Genomic DNA, 16334 nt, shown 5'->3' with positions numbered 1-16334 from the left:
TCTTTGCTCAACACTAACTGCTTTAGATGACCGACATAAAACACATTTTGTGATTTTAAGGAATCCTGCAAAAGTAAATGAAAAAGTATTGTCCTGAATTTGAACTTAGGCAGCCAACAAACCATTTGATTTTCTGGTGGGGTAGGGGTTGGTGGCTATTGAGTATTGATTGTAATATAATTTGTTTTTTTACCCTGAGAAAAAAAATGTTTCTTTTACCCTCAGCTGCCATTTAATGAAATGCTAAAATTGAAAAGAGAAGAATTGTTTTCAACTTGTCAGGGGAAAAAAATCCATAGTTCCCCCTCCCTGAAAACAAATGGTTGCTGCCCAAACAATCTCTTTCAGAGTATCATTTTAATCAATCGTATTCAAAGCTTTATCATACTGACATGAAGTGTGACTTAATTTTGACTTGTGATCTAAAACATAATTGTCCACTTAGCCCCCAGAAACTGCTCTGAAATACTTTCACATAAATATAAAAATGCATAGTTTTTTTAATGTTATTAATTATATCTTTTTTCAAATAGAAAAAGAAAAATATTACTGAGTCTATTTTAATCTTATTCATTTTCAAGTTCATGATTAGCACCATTTATTTATTGGTTTAGTGTGTCATTTTATAATTTGAGCCCATTGATTAATTTAAAAACTATAACTTGCATGAAATGAGATAACATTTATTGATATATTTAGATTGTTCATACAAAGATTGCAAATAATTTTCCTTTTATTTAAAACAATGAACAGAAGATTTTACATTCAGAATACTTTCATTATGATCTCTTTAAATGAAAAAGGTAGGACCTACTTGCAAGTGTCAGAAATGAAAAGGAAATCAACTCCTGTTTTTTTTATCATTTTCATACTGTCTTGATCCATTATTCATGAATATTTAGACTACCCCTTGTATAAATTGAGTAGACATTTATTTCTGTGTTAAAATAATTTGGTTGCAGCAGTAAAAATACCTACCAAAACATGAATATTAAATTAACTCTTGGAATATTAAATTAATATTAAATTATTAACCCTATTATGGCACATAGGGACACATCTAGGGCCTATTTCACTGGGACTGAGTTCTGAAAAGTGATAAAATGTGTTTCTCTATTTTTTGGCACATGTTTATAGTATCAAAATGTATATAAGAGATTATTTTTAATAATATCCACTTGTAAATAACAGCATATGGTGTTTGATATAACAATAGTTTTTCATGATAGTGTCAAACAAAGGGACGTAACTCGTGAATTACCGTCGGCCCCGCTTCGTCAGAAATATCGACACTTCTAACTGGCACATTTGCGTATCTGTGCATATCAACTGGCACAAATTTGACATATCATAGTCAAAGTTATGTTACATAACATAATTTAAATTCAGCATAGCTTCCCGAGAAGTTAAGAAAGAAAATTACGATTTAAATTTTTTTTGACCACATTTTTTGGTCAACACCTACACTTTGAAGACATATTATGAAAGAAAGAAATGAGTTAAATCCATAATTGAGTTAATGAAAATATTCCTTATATACTCAAGAATGTTCACTTAAAAGCAAATTAGTTTTAATTCATTGTAACAGCTACAAATTCAAAAAAACGGGCTTCCCTTTTTTGGGTAAAAAAATGCCCATATATGGTAATCACATGACGTCCATTGTTGCTTTAAGAAATGGGGTCAAACCGGGGTCAGCTTTCCGACTGAATTATCATAACGTTAGATGCACTAAATTTTAGCTTCTTGATATCAAGGATTTATAAAAAAAGAAGACGTGGTATGATTGCCAATGAGACAACTATCCACAAAAGACCAAAATGACACAGACATTAACAACTATAGGTCATCGTACGGCCTTCAACACTGAGCAAAGCCCATACCGCAGGGTCAGCTATAATAGGCCCCGATAAAACAATTCAAACGAGAAAACTAACGGCCTTATTTATGTAAAAAAATGAACGAAAAACAAATATGTAACACATAAACAAACGACAACCACTGAATTACAGGCTTCTGACTTGGGACAGGCCGACATACAAAAATCCTTGTTGATATTGATTTCCATGGTGTCACATTATACAATAATTTATGAATCATTTAATTAGTAAGCTATCATGAAATAGATATAGGAAGATGTGGTGTGAGTGCCAATGAGACAACTCTCAAGCCCAGGGGCGGATCCAGCCATTTTAAAGGGGGTCCCAACCCAGGTTAAAGGGGGGGGTTCCAACCACATGTCCCCATTCAAATGCATTAATCGGCTAAAAAAAGGGGGGTTCCAACCCCCGGAACCCTCCCCTGGATCCGCCACTGCAGCCAAATAACAATTTATAAAAGTATAAAGCCTTTATCAACTGATTTTTATAGTTCGTTCTTTTGTTGTAATGTTAAACTACTGTCACAGGTAAGGGGGTGTTGGCATGTGTAACAGGAGGGTCGGGTGGCTATGCGTCGCCGTTCCCTCTTGACGATTAATGGTTCGTTCCGCTGAGACTGAGCTCTGGTAAATGAGACAAATACAAATGTTCAGATACTTTATTAAATATCATATATAATTTACAAAATTCGACATCAGAATATTTAGATGATAAAAAAATCGCGGATTTTTCTTTTAAATGAAAGATGAGTTATTTTGGTTATTTAGTCATCCGTTACAGCCGATTTCATTGAGTATGTAGGCAAAGGTAATATCTTTGGTTAGCTTGCTTGTTCGCTGAACCATGTAGTCATTATTAGGTGAGGTATACTACCCTCCTTTCGAAGTAGTCTAGTCCAACAGACGCATAGATTGGTTTTCTGTCGGACTAGTCTACTCTTATAGGAGGATAGTTTACCTAACATAATTATGATTTGGCGATTCAACTAGCAAGCAAGCTTACAAAAGATATTACCTTTGCCTACACACTCAATGCAATCGGCTGCATGTGAAACGTTCACTGCAATTGACAAAAGATTCTTATTTTTCAGATAGTAGGCGTTTTTTGTTTGTTAGTATAAGACTTCCCAAACGTCTGGTCTTTGTCGTTCGGTATTAAATCTATTCCAGAAACATAAATCGTATACACTGAAACCGGTATCTACCATTCTACATGATTGTTGTTTATAATGTTTCTCATCTTGTTTTCCCCGGAAACAATTTGGTCTAGACCGTATGTTGTCATGTTGTCTTCAAATCAAAATCCAGAAGGGGAACCGCAAGGGGCCTGTGTTACAATCTTTGGCATTCAATCAAATTGCAATGATGCGTCTTCAACATAAATATAATCATATCTCATTTTATTTTTATGATGGTACTTTATGATAGAAGTTATGTGTGCAAGTCCCTATTATCTTCTAAAGGGGTATTATTTGTTTATATACTCCCCTAATATAGCTTCAAATTTAAAAACGGGTTACATTTTTGTTTGTATCGGTATCAAATTATGCAAAGAAGGATATGTCATATTTCCCCAAAAATCACACAATAGAGTCAAAACGTTGCTCAATCTTTACCGAGCATAGTTGTGTCCTATACGTAGTTCTATATGTCGCTAAACTGCAATCTTGCAAGAACTTTGACACTGAATTTAGTCTTTTTTTTCTCTTACAAAAATAAACAAGAAGAATATTGCTATGGCATCTTCAATTTATTTTGCCTTACTTACGAGTTAAAACTTTCACCTTTAAAGGATACACGAAAAATGTACATCTATGTAATGAAGATGTTCATAATGTTTTTACAAAATCTGCTTGTGTTTATCTGTTGAAATAAAAAAAAAATATGTGTGTCTATCCAAAGATTAAAAATGGCTAAAATTTCGACCCCTTGTTTCTCTACAAGTAGCACATGAAGACAGGTATATTTTTCATGATTACATATTGAACTATGATTGCTTAGGTGAAAAAGATGTTTATCCAAAATTTTAACATGCTTGTCATAATAATTATGAGCCTATGGTTCGATGCCAAGCAGTGTTTGATATAGATGCTCTCATGAATGTCTGAGTCATTTGCTCGCGGATCGGAATTGATCTCAATCTCAAGTCTAACCGGCTTAGAGAACCCAATGGTGGATTTAACAGATACTGAGTACAGTAACTAAAATCAACTTAATGCATTCAGTAACAAGAATGTGTCCAAAGTACACGAATACCCCACTCGCACTATCATTTTCCATGTTCAATGGACCGTGAAATTGGGTAGAAACTCTAATTTGGCATTACATTGTTAAAATTAGAAAGATCATATTATAAGGAACATGTGTACTAAGTTTCAAGTTCATTGGACTTCAGCTTCATCAAAAACTACCTTGACCAAAAACTTTAACCTGAAGCGGGACAGACGGACGAATGGACGGACCCCACATACCAGAAAACATAATACCACTCTACTATCGTAGGTGGGGCATAAAAATACATATATATGTTAAACAATCTCATCTTGTACCCGCATGTGGAATTTAATAAAAACACACTGAAGAGGGGGCAAGGGGTTTAACTGTTATGCTGTTATGGGGCAATTTAATTCTTTGTTATCTGTTATTCTGAAAATATATTTGCTGCATGTTAGCTGTTATTGTATTATTCTTTGTTAGCTGTTATTGGGCTTTTAGTTTTTTTGTTATATGTTATTGTGATAATGTATTTGCTGTTAACTGTTTTTGAAAATTGGAATGTTAGCATTTTTTTTACAGCAAATTTTCGGTAGACATTGAAGATAATTGGACATTGGGGTCTACCACTACTAATAAGTTGGTCCCGTATTCGGAGAAGGATTCCATTAACATATACCCATCACAGAAGTGAGGTCCAGGACAATTCCAGTATATCTTAAGATTATCCTTTGTAATAAATTCCATTTTTGGAACATGTATTTAGAATTATCTTATTTCTTTGTATGAGGATAATGTTCCTTGTTTCCCGTACCAACATATTAAATCAGAACAATTCTTAATATATGACAAAAAGGAAAACATATGGCCAGGAATATCTGACAAGAATCTCAATTAAGGACTAGGTCCTTACAAACAGTTAACCTTTTATTTGATATGGTACATTGACTCATCTCTGTGATTCTTTTCAAGCAGAACCAAACACATTGTACAAGGAAAGTTCCAACCATGTACAGTGTTCCGAAGCTGCACATAGCTCCTTACAAACAAAGATTTATTTTGTCTTCAAGCCATTGTTCCCCTACTAAACTATGTATTCTACTTACTAGTACACTTGGTGCAATCAAAAGTCTGATCAAAAATTGTTCAAATTGAGCCTATGAAAATAGTGGAATAAATTACTTTTGGAGTGTCAAAAATTGGTTCCAGGTACTTGATAAATTGCATGCTTATAATTGGTGCTTTTGATTTTTCTACCCTATATACCACTTTGTCAAAATTCACACACCTCATTAAATCATTTAATGGGCATTTAAAAAAAGTCAGAATGCGAATTTATATTTTCAAACTCTTTTAGGTCATTTTTTAGTAACAACAAACACAAGAACTATATGTCAATTGGACCTGCTTTGATACCATAACTGCCCTTGAATTTTTACTAGATATCATTTTTTTCTCTTTGACATATTCCTCGTTTCAAGTCTCAATTTTATTACACACTATTTAAATTATAAGCATGTGTGAGTTTCTATAACTGTTTAAAAATAAATGCTGAAAAAAGTATTCTATAACAAATAAACAGCTACGCCATGAGCGCATGATACGCCCGTCGCCCTTTTTGAAATATTCGATAACTTCCTTATGTCATATCAGATATTTATAAAAATTTAAAGAGAGCTTCAGTCAATATATATAAACAATACACCAAAGTTTCATGAGAACTGCTGAAAACATTTTTGAGTTATTGTCCGAAAACTGGAAAATACCACCTTTTTTTAATGAATAGAACCCCTCAACTCAATAACATAAAATCTAAAATTAATGAAAATAGAAAGGGCGCTTACAACAATAGCTATAACGTAAAATCTAAAATTTATAAAATTTAAAGGGAGCTCATGTCAATAGATATAAACAATTCCCAAATTCCGTGCAAATTTGTGAAAGGATTTTTGAGATATTATCAGAAAACTGAAAAAAACAACAACATTTTTATTAAAATAAAACCCCATTACTCAAAAACTTTAAATCTAAAATTTATTAAAAAAAAACAACGAAGGGGAGCTCACGTCAATAGATATAAACATTTTTACGATGACGAGCGTATAAAAATATACTGAGTAGTAAACACATTCTAGATACATAATTTTAAGAACATGTTCATAGAAAATGAAATTCATTACAAAGGATTATACCCGTAATAAGAAATACTGGATCTGTCAATGACCCGACTTATTTTGATATTTCATTTACTGTTATCTGTTTTTGTCCATTTTAATTCCTTGTTATCTGTTATAAGTCAAATCAAGTTGCGAGTTGTTTGCTGTTATTGGGACCCCCCTTGCCCCCCCCCCCCCCCCCCCAACAAAATCACTGAAGAAAAATCAATCGGCTTTGCCAGCGGTTTCTAGAGCACGACCCTTTAAGATTGACCGGCAAGTCAGAACCAATCATTGGTCGTACTGCTCGATAATGTAATTTCGGATTTTCTCGATTTACAACATTTGCGATCACACCTCACGTTCCGAGCTACCTGACGTCAGGTTCAATAATCGAAATAGACTATAGTAGTGAAGGTATTAGTAACCAAGTACGTTATACCAATCAATTTCACACCGGGCATTTAATTTACCTGTACAATTTTCATTTAATGATCTTTAATTATAGGGAATGGTTTAAAAACCAACAGGATGCATTAAAGGTGGTAAAAAGGCAATAACATTGGATAAAATAATAAACATGCAAACAATGGAGCGTGCTCCCGTATCTTTATCAATTTTGCGGAAGGATGGAGATGTGAAAAGGGGGGATAAAATTTCCACTTTTACCAGCTATTTGCCAAATTGGAGGGGTCATGGAGGGAGACACCCGACCCATAGTAGTGTAGAGTTTGACAGACAACTGGATAAAATATCTCTGTGGATTGAAGAATGGAACCACGAACAGGTAAATGCATAACATCAGTTTTCACATATTTTATTTCAACTGACATTGAATCAGTCCTGCTTGGGGGCTATAGTAATATATTGTATATACTATGATATATTAGTCCTGGGGTCTATGCTATATTCCATACTGTGCCCCAACTCCATCCCTAAAAGAATTAACAATATTACTCTGAGATATAACTTATAAGATATCATAAAACTGAGACTACTATAACACTGAGACTACTATAACACTATATATGTGTTATAGTAGTCTCAGCACAAAACAATATCAGAACCAGTTCGCTTTCTGTTTAAAGGAAATACTATTCAATGATTTGAGATTATTCTAATGTACTTTTATCTTCAAACCCATCCTAAGCAGAAACAAATAATTGAGAAAATTGGATTCATTTATCAATGCAATCAAACTAATTTAGTTACAACTGTTCTTTTCTTTTAAATATAAACTTGTTGGGAAAATACAATGAAAAAAAGGGTTCCACAAAAATGGGAAAAAAAGGTTTTAACGTTTGGCTAATTTTTTTTTATAAAAGAATAAAAAAGCTAAGTTATTTTCTCATTTAGAATAACTTAAAAATCAAATTATCAAAGCTATCTTTTGAACATGTATACAATTCAAAAAGTTTTATTCATAATAAATATATGTAAATCATTTAAAAAAGAATTAGTTATCTTTAATATTTATTTATTTATATAACATCAAATAATACAAATGTTAAATTCCCACATATGTATAAAGATTAAGCCTCTGTAATAGAAATGAAAGAATTTTAAAACTTCTAAGAGATCATTTTTCGATAGAATGTCACTCTCTTTTGACAAACAAAATAATAAAATAAAGAAATATCCCATTTCAACTGACAATACATGTTTAATTTGTTTACATTTTTCTTGGTAACTGACAGATATATTTAATGGTAGATTAGAAAAATATAATGCAATCACTTTTGTTTTGACCTAAATTTATATTTCTCTAAAGTAATTAGTAAATATTGATTAAAGAATTGAAAGGATATGTTTTAATTGTTCTATTAAATACTAAATAAGGCTATTTAGTTTTAAGTTCAACTCTTTAAATGTTCAATGGATTTAAGTGCAAATCTTACAAATGCATTGTTCAAAGGATATTTTTAAGACCAACTGATTTAATTTGAATCATTTAAATGTGAAATACTGTATTATAGTAAAAGGAATGATTTGAATATAAACATATGATATGATATTATTCAACAATCAAATAGTTAAAACAAATTCTTAGAACCACAGAATATGATGAAATTAACTTTAGGTTAATCAGAAACTAAGCTTATTATGAACTCATTGAAATTGAAATAAATGACAATACTAAAAGAAAAATGAAACAAATGATAATACTAAGTATTTCCGAAAAACAATTGATTTAAAGATTAAATATGCTTTTACTTTATAATTTTCAACAAAACTTTAAAATATTTTTTTGACAAAGACCATTCACAAATCTTGTATTTATCTGTAAATTGAATTAATTCAGAATGCCCAAATAGATTGAATAACAAGGTACAATTTTAATTGATATTTAATGGATGTCCTGTTTAAATTCTAAAGGATCAATGAGAAATCAAATGTTTACATAATACTTCCCTATATTAAAGTACATGTATAAGTAACAAAAATTTATGGCTGTCTTCTGATTTCCACAAAATGATTGATTGATATCTAACGCCACTTCTAGCACTATTAACTATTTCATGGCAGCCAGCTTTTATTGGTCAGGATACCAGAGTGCCTAAGAGAACCATTGACCTTCAGTAGGTAAACTAACTCCTTGGGACTTTAACTCACAATCTCAGTGTTGACAGCCTTTCTTTACTCACTTTTATGATTACTTGAAGTGATTCAAGTTAAAGAAAAAGAAGATCATGATCTATTGGCATATCTATGAAAATAAGAGAATGTGAGTGATTGCAGATGAGATATTTTACTATCAACCAGAGTTCCAAAGATGTGGATATAAGCAATTATAAGTCACTGTATAATTAACAAAGAATGATAAACTCTATAATGTTTGAATTATCTCCCTGCTTGACACTTTGTATGTTGAAATGGTTGTTTGTTTTAAGTGTTTTTATATCACTTTTCATTCATTTCAACAATTGCTTCGTGTCTGTTGAATTGGAGGAGAATATAGGAGTATGCAGGACAAATCATGATAGATCAGGTCCATCATTCAATTTTTGTCTATGAACATTCTGGATCCTAGATCATCTGATGAGGTGAGGGCCCTGAATGCCTGAGTTGCTAAGAAGTTCATCTTGAGTGATCACTAGCCTTTCAACTCTAAGGTTAATAAAATGGAGAAAGGAAAAGGGGAATGTGTAAAGCGACAACAACCCAACCATAGAGCAGACAAGATAATACCCTGATTGTGTCGAGTAGTGTCCAACCTTTATTGACAAGAATTGCCAGTTTTCCTGCTGAATCTCAGTGGTTCTAACCTAGCACTTCAGATACCTCTCACCTGCTGAATCTCAGTGGTTCTAACCTAGCACTCCAGCTACCTCTCAAAATAACATTTTTGTTGTTAAAAATGTCTTTCACATATTTTTTGGTTTACAAAATGCTACACATTTTAAGTCCTTAAAGTCCGTAAGTTGAATAAAAAGATCATGATACATAGTGTAAAGCTTGAAACACATTAAAGCAATGTTTTTTACTTTTGTTTCTAAAATCACGTTTTGCTTGCTATGAACACATAAAGTAAGTTGGATATACAGTGATATATGAGACAATACTTTTTCTTTCAGATATCCTGTTTCTGTTTAAGAGTACAATTAATTATTTTACAGCATAATTGTAACAACATTAAATAGGTTAAAAACTATTTTATGTTCCAAATCTGTATCTTAAACTTAAAATGGAGATATAACCAATTAACCTAAGTAAATGAATTAATCAATAAACTACCATTTTATTGCCATTTTAAGTTAGCAATTTTGTAGAATTAAATATTTTTTCTGGCTGTTTTATTTTCAGCGTTACACAGATAAACATTGATTTTATGGTGTTACAACATACAACTTAATTAAAATATTGATATTAGCTCAACAGCAGAAGTATATTTTTGAAAACAAAAAAGATAGAATTTCACTGAATAACTTGAATAACTGGGTATGAATATAACTACATACTTCTTGTAATCATGAAACATTAACAAAACAAATTAGATAGACAATATTAATGCAAATTCAAGTTCTACCATACAGTTTTAAACTACGATCGTCAGAATAAGATTCAGAGATGCCTCGATTAGTGACTAATTGGTCTAAGTAGTCTCACTACTGTATCATAAGCCTGCCAACACTGACGTTGTGAGTTTGAATCCAGCACATTGCAAGTGCTTTCATTTCCAATCTTTGATAACTACCATTATCAGTTTTCCTACCAAAAATTGGTTGTTTTCTACCAGCACTCCGGCTTCCTTTACCGATAACTGCCAGAAAATTGTGTAATTGTCTGGTTATAGTGATGTTAAACACCAATCAATTAATTAATCAGAATATATAATGTTTAAAATGACTATTCAAGAGATAATTACTCAGCCTTGATCAAGCCTCCCCTTAAATGATCAGCAGAACTCTCAAACATGTTGCCATAAATCCTGAACATTGCTGCACAAATTTTTTGAACTTTTGTCACCAAGTACGATTTTTAGGCTCCTCAGGAAGATTGCAGAAAAATAGATGCAGTAAAAGTAATACACACTGCAATTTTAAGCCATTGATTATATTTGTTGGGAAGTTTGATCATATTAACCTTCATGGATTGATATGCAGACAGCGTTGGCTATTTCTTAAGTTTCCTGATATAAAAATTTAATATGAAAATACCAGTATTAATTTGATAATAAAATGTTTTGTTAAAAGTTAATAGTCTTGGACCCTCAGATCATATTATGACAAAAATTGAAGTATTATTTTGTATACTAATGGGTATTAAAGACATGATAATCATTAAAAATTACAGGCATAGAGAATATTTAATATCTTTAATGCTTATATTTACTTTTCTCTTTATTACTGCATTAAATATAAGAATTTGGCACCTTAATCAGTTTTGGTGTTATGGAGAATTTAATAAAGTAATTTCAATTTGCAATCAATATAAGTTCAAATATTTACACACTTTATACTTTATGATAAAACATATAACAATTGAACTTGGATCAATTATTTTTCAAGAATTGAAGAATTTGTTTGTATAATTATTTGATTAAAGATCTATGTATATACAATGCCAAAAACCCTGAAAATTTTGTTATCTCTGTACCGTTTTCCATATTGTTGCTTCCATGCATGTTAAATTTTAATACATATAGAGCACTAACATGGCTATTGTTGAGGGGGGATAGGACCTTTATCAGGACTCCGGGATCGGGTGTTTTTAAGCTCTGGATTTCAGGATTGACCCTTTCAGGATCCAGGAATTCTTTTTTCCAATTTTTGAAAACGGGATTAAAATTTATTAAAATTTGGGATCTCGGTATTTCGGTATCAGGACCCCTCTGTTGGGGTAAATCCCCCATAAGCTTAAAAAAATCTTGTTTTCATAAAAAAAAAAAAAAAAGAGTTATTTTTACTATATGATGGACAGCTGAACCCACTGTTTTTTTTCTTTTTTTAGAGGTGCATGAATTATGAGTATTATATGACACTTGACTTTTCTTTCAGAGATGCCAGTTGATAGAGGCCCTTTTAAGGAGAAGTAATCACCAACAGTTTCAGTTTCTATATACTGTAATGCAGCCACATCAACATAGAGATTTTATGTATACAGCTCAGAAACAGTTCCCTGAAACAGAGTTCACACCTGTCAGCACACATACAACAAGAGAGGTCAAGGTCAGTATACAATGTGGACCTATATATTTTTTAATCTGAATTCAAATATGTAACTCATTATTTGATGAATTTTAAGATCTGGTAAGTTTTAGGTAGTGAACTGTTCACATAATATTTTGGTTATAGTGACAATTAAAAAATAACTGATTTGGGCCGATTCTTAGTTCGAAATATATATTCATCACTGTCTGAGATTTAATAGTTTTGTTATCCAGTCTTTGCTAACATTACAGTTATTTTTTTATTCAAATCTTTGAAAGTCATTACTGAAGCAGTGAACTTTACACAGATTATCTTTGGATCAATGCATTATTTATGTGATTTGTAATGTTTAAGAAAAGTGTCATATTTGTATACAAAACTGTTTAGGATTAGCATACTGTGAAATCTACTTACTTTATTTACATATGTATGAAAAAAATTAATGTAAAGTCTTTTATGAAATGAACTTTTAATGCTGTGAATTTAGCATAAATTTCAGATTATTAAGAGACAAATACATGAATGATTATGGAATTCTTTATTACCTGTCAACAAAAGATGGAGAAAGGGGGAATGGCCTTACACGCTGATTTCAACAGCATATAAATGATGAAAAGACTATATTATTTAAACTTTTTATTAAACATTTAGAAAGATGAATGAAAGAAGATGTGGGAAAATATATAAAAGATAAACATGTATAACCTTGAGCAATTGATAAAATTGGCATTTAAAGATGTAACTTTGAATACATATTGCTTTGCACTTCTTTTTCATTTGAATATGTAGTAGATTATTATGCTAGATCAAATTTTGTTACAAATGCCCAGAAGAAAGGTTGATGCTTATAAAAATATTAAATATGAAGTGAAAATGCCTCATTAACTTTTTATAGACCTGTAATGTTTTTTTCTTCTACAAATTGTGACTTGGATGGAAAGTTGTCTCATTAGCACTCATACAACATCTTCTTGTTTCTAAAAACAAAAACTAATATTTACCACAAATGCTATAATTATCAGTTCCCCTTGAAATATAAAAAAAGTTTGCCCTCAATTCAAAATAAGGTAAAGTAGCATTGCATCAATGTGTCTTTGGTCTATTTTCTAGAGACGAGTACAGCTCCACAGAGAGGACAATTATTACAGAGTTAAGAGTGCTTATTTCCACATGGATGACGAAGTTAAGGAACAAAACAAAGTGGTCCGTCGTGTCAGACTACCAGAAATTCTTCAGGAAAATCACATCATTATTCACAAAAATGACACCAGTATCAGGTAAAACTAGTTTGGTAATCATGATTTGAAATTTATTATAAAAATTTAACTAAAGAAACATCATAAAACAATCCCTCCCCCTCCCCCCCCCCCCCCCCACAATTTTTGTTTTAAATAAGGGGTGATAACTCATTAATTCATTTATTGCTTATTGCTTAGAGATTGCTTGGAGGTTATGAATATCAATATTAGGAAAAAATCTAACACATTGTCATTTTCTTTAAACTGACAAAAAGATTGACTGATTTTGACGAATCTTGTTCATTTTTTTTTTCAAAAATAATGACAACCATAACTATTTGAGAACTCTGAAGAATCATGATAATGATATTTTGACAAATCACAGTAAAATTTTAACCAATTTGACGCTAACGGTAGCGGGAATTGAATTTTGACACCTGAATGTAAAGGGACATTTCTACCATTGTATATATACCATAGTATGCATGATTCTCAGATAGACTGCTACATACCAGTTATGTGTGAAATTCCCTTCTTTAAAACTTTCACTTTAAATCTTATGTTCATTGTTTTTTATACCCCCACCCCCCACCCCCCAGGTATACTGTTTTACTTCTATCTGTCCATCCATCCATCCGTCAGTCCCTCCGTCAGTCAGCCCTTCCCATGAATATTTTTCATCCCATTTTTCTCAGAAACTACAATACAAGGATTTCTGAAATTTGGGTTCAGGGTTTATATAAGTCTTCTATACTGTGTGATGCTTTTTCAGATTCATTTCTCTACAACTTCCTGTTTACCGAACACTTGCATATTTTACACTATCAAAATTATCCACTTGTTTTGGGGGTATCATCAGTGAGCAGTAGCTCGCAGTTTCACTTGTTTCTTATTATAAAGCATATATAGTGAAGGCTTTATGAATTCATTTTGTAATTACATCAAATATGTGTTTTATATACTTTTTAAAGTTTTGGAACCAAATCTATAGCCAGTCTACCAAAGCTGTGTTCAGTTCCAAAGAAAAGATCAAATAAGAGTATAAGAAAGTATAAACTGTTACAGGCCAGTAAAGAAGAACTGTACAATGGGCCAGCTAATGACAGGTATGATATATTTTGTGTTTGGTAGTCGCTTTTTGGTTTTATAAGACTATTCAAAGAGGGTTGAGATCTCACAAAACATGTTTAACCCTGCCACATTTTTGTGCCTGTCCCAAGTCAGGAGCCTCTGATCTTTGTTATAGTCTTGTATGTTTTTTAATTTAGTCCATTTATATGTTTTAGAGTTTAGTCCGATGTTCATTTTCACTGAACTATTACACAAATTTATTAAAGGGCCAGGTGAGATCCACCTCCTGGTGTGAGATTTTCTCGCTGCATTGAAGTCCAATTGGTGGCCTTCAGCTGCTGTCTGTTCTTTTGTCAGATTTTGTCTGTTTTTAAGTCGGGTTGTTGTCTTTATGACATATTCCCCATTTCCATTCTCAATTTTATTCAACCATTGTATGACCAAACTGTACATGCAAGGCTCTGTCTTTCTTAAACACTGTATATTCAGAAATTTAATTGCAAGGATTTTATTATTGGAAATAATGGACTTGGGTTATGATCTCAATAATAGAATCTGATATTTGTATGTAGATTTTCATGAAATCGCAATAATTAATCTCACATTTTTTTCTATTTTCCAAAATTCTCAATATTTTTTTCTGAATTTACAGTAGTGTCAATTGAAAATTTAGATAAAGATATGTATGATAGTATAGGCAGTGAATAATTCATGCTTTTAGCATAGCACATAGCAAATAATTTTTTTTAATACTACATAAAATTGAGAATTGAGATGAGGAATGTATCAAAGAGAAAGCAACCCAACGAAAGGGCAGAATACAGCTGAAGGCCACCAATCGGTCTTCAACATAGTGAGAAAATCCTGCACCCTAAGGCAGGCTTTAACTGGCCCCTAAACAAAATGTGTACTAGTTCAGTGAAAATGGATGTCTCATTAAACTCCAAAAAATATAAATGAACCCACTTTTCGCCTACACTTAAGTTTAAGACAGTCTCTTATCTGTTTGGTACTTGTAGCATTGTGATATTTATAAATGTTTAAGTACACTTTAAAATGTTAGATATAGTTCTTAAGTGGTGTTTTCTGGTCATATTTTAGAAGAAACTTCTTCTCAATAGTGCACATAAGTTATGATTATATGTCCACTCATGATAAGAAAACAGTTTGGTTTTTTTTAACCTCAGATTTTACCTAAGCATTTGGCATGGTCACAGCTTTCCCCTCAAAGTCAAATACTGCTTTTCTGTTAAGGAACATATTTGTTTACTGGACATTAAGAAACCAACAATCAATCAATTATTTAGGAACAAACATTTCATATTACTTCCTGGTCATGGTTACATGCATTTTGAAAGGCATCAATTTATTGAATTTAAAGGGGGTTATCAGTTCTGCTTTAAAAGAAATAAGCATAACTATTCCATGGCTTTTGTAAGAAATATTGTGGTACTCAGATAAATCATCGTAGAATCAAGGCCATGTTCGTAAAATGAATCGTAACAATAATTATTGTTCTTCCAATTGTACTAATAAACTATGTATTACTGCAGTTTGTAGACTTTAAATGAAGGGTTCCTGTTTAAATCCTCTAAATTTATATTGCTCATTGACATAATTATTTGCACATTTTAAGTTCTTTGTAAATATTTAATACCTGTAATATATAAGTATATTAAAATTTCATAATCTTTACAATAAATTTTCAGCTATTTACTAAAAACGACTTAATTACTTTCTGTCAGGGAAAATGACAAAATTAGTCATAATTTGAATAGAAATTATCACAAGCATATATGTCATTTAGATTTCAGGATATTTTTCTATAAATCTTTTCAAAAAGTTTTAGGGATAACAAACATTAATAGGAAATAGGATAGTCTGTTTAAATTGCAGTCTATAAATATAGTTTATTAGAAAGTGTTTTCTAAGGCAAGAATTATTAGAATTGTGGTTCATTTGTACCGTTAATTATATATTTTATCGGTTTATATTTTCTGATGGTATAAAGCCAAAAAAGCAGTTATGTAAGAAAAATAAATTAAAACTAAAATTGCTGAATCATGTAGGATATTAAAGTATGCATACAAATACTTTTTGTACTATAGCATTAGAATAGATAACA

General features: G+C 31.5%; 1 protein-coding gene across 3 annotated transcripts in view; it reads left to right on the top strand.

Annotated features, from left to right (window-relative positions):
- The window catches only part of LOC139490959 (beta-TrCP-like), a 46693-nt gene that overhangs the window by 4369 nt on the left and 25990 nt on the right, over positions 1 to 16334 (top strand). The window contains exons 2-5 of one of the 3 annotated variants that reach the window (XM_071278125.1): positions 6758 to 7036; positions 11748 to 11918; positions 13011 to 13177; positions 14110 to 14244. In XM_071278125.1, coding sequence (XP_071134226.1) covers positions 6830 to 7036; positions 11748 to 11918; positions 13011 to 13177; positions 14110 to 14244 — 680 coding nt within the window. In that variant the 5' untranslated portion in view covers positions 6758 to 6829. Of the gene's footprint in view, positions 1 to 6649; positions 7037 to 11747; positions 11919 to 13010; positions 13178 to 14109; positions 14245 to 16334 lie in introns of those variants that run through there. The other 2 variants (XM_071278124.1, XM_071278123.1) reach the window with 2 other exon arrangements.

This window comes from Mytilus edulis, chromosome 10 (assembly GCF_963676685.1).
Source record: "Mytilus edulis chromosome 10, xbMytEdul2.2, whole genome shotgun sequence".
Taxonomy (NCBI): Eukaryota; Metazoa; Mollusca; class Bivalvia; order Mytilida; family Mytilidae; genus Mytilus; species Mytilus edulis.
This window is presented reverse-complemented; position numbering and strand designations above follow the sequence as displayed.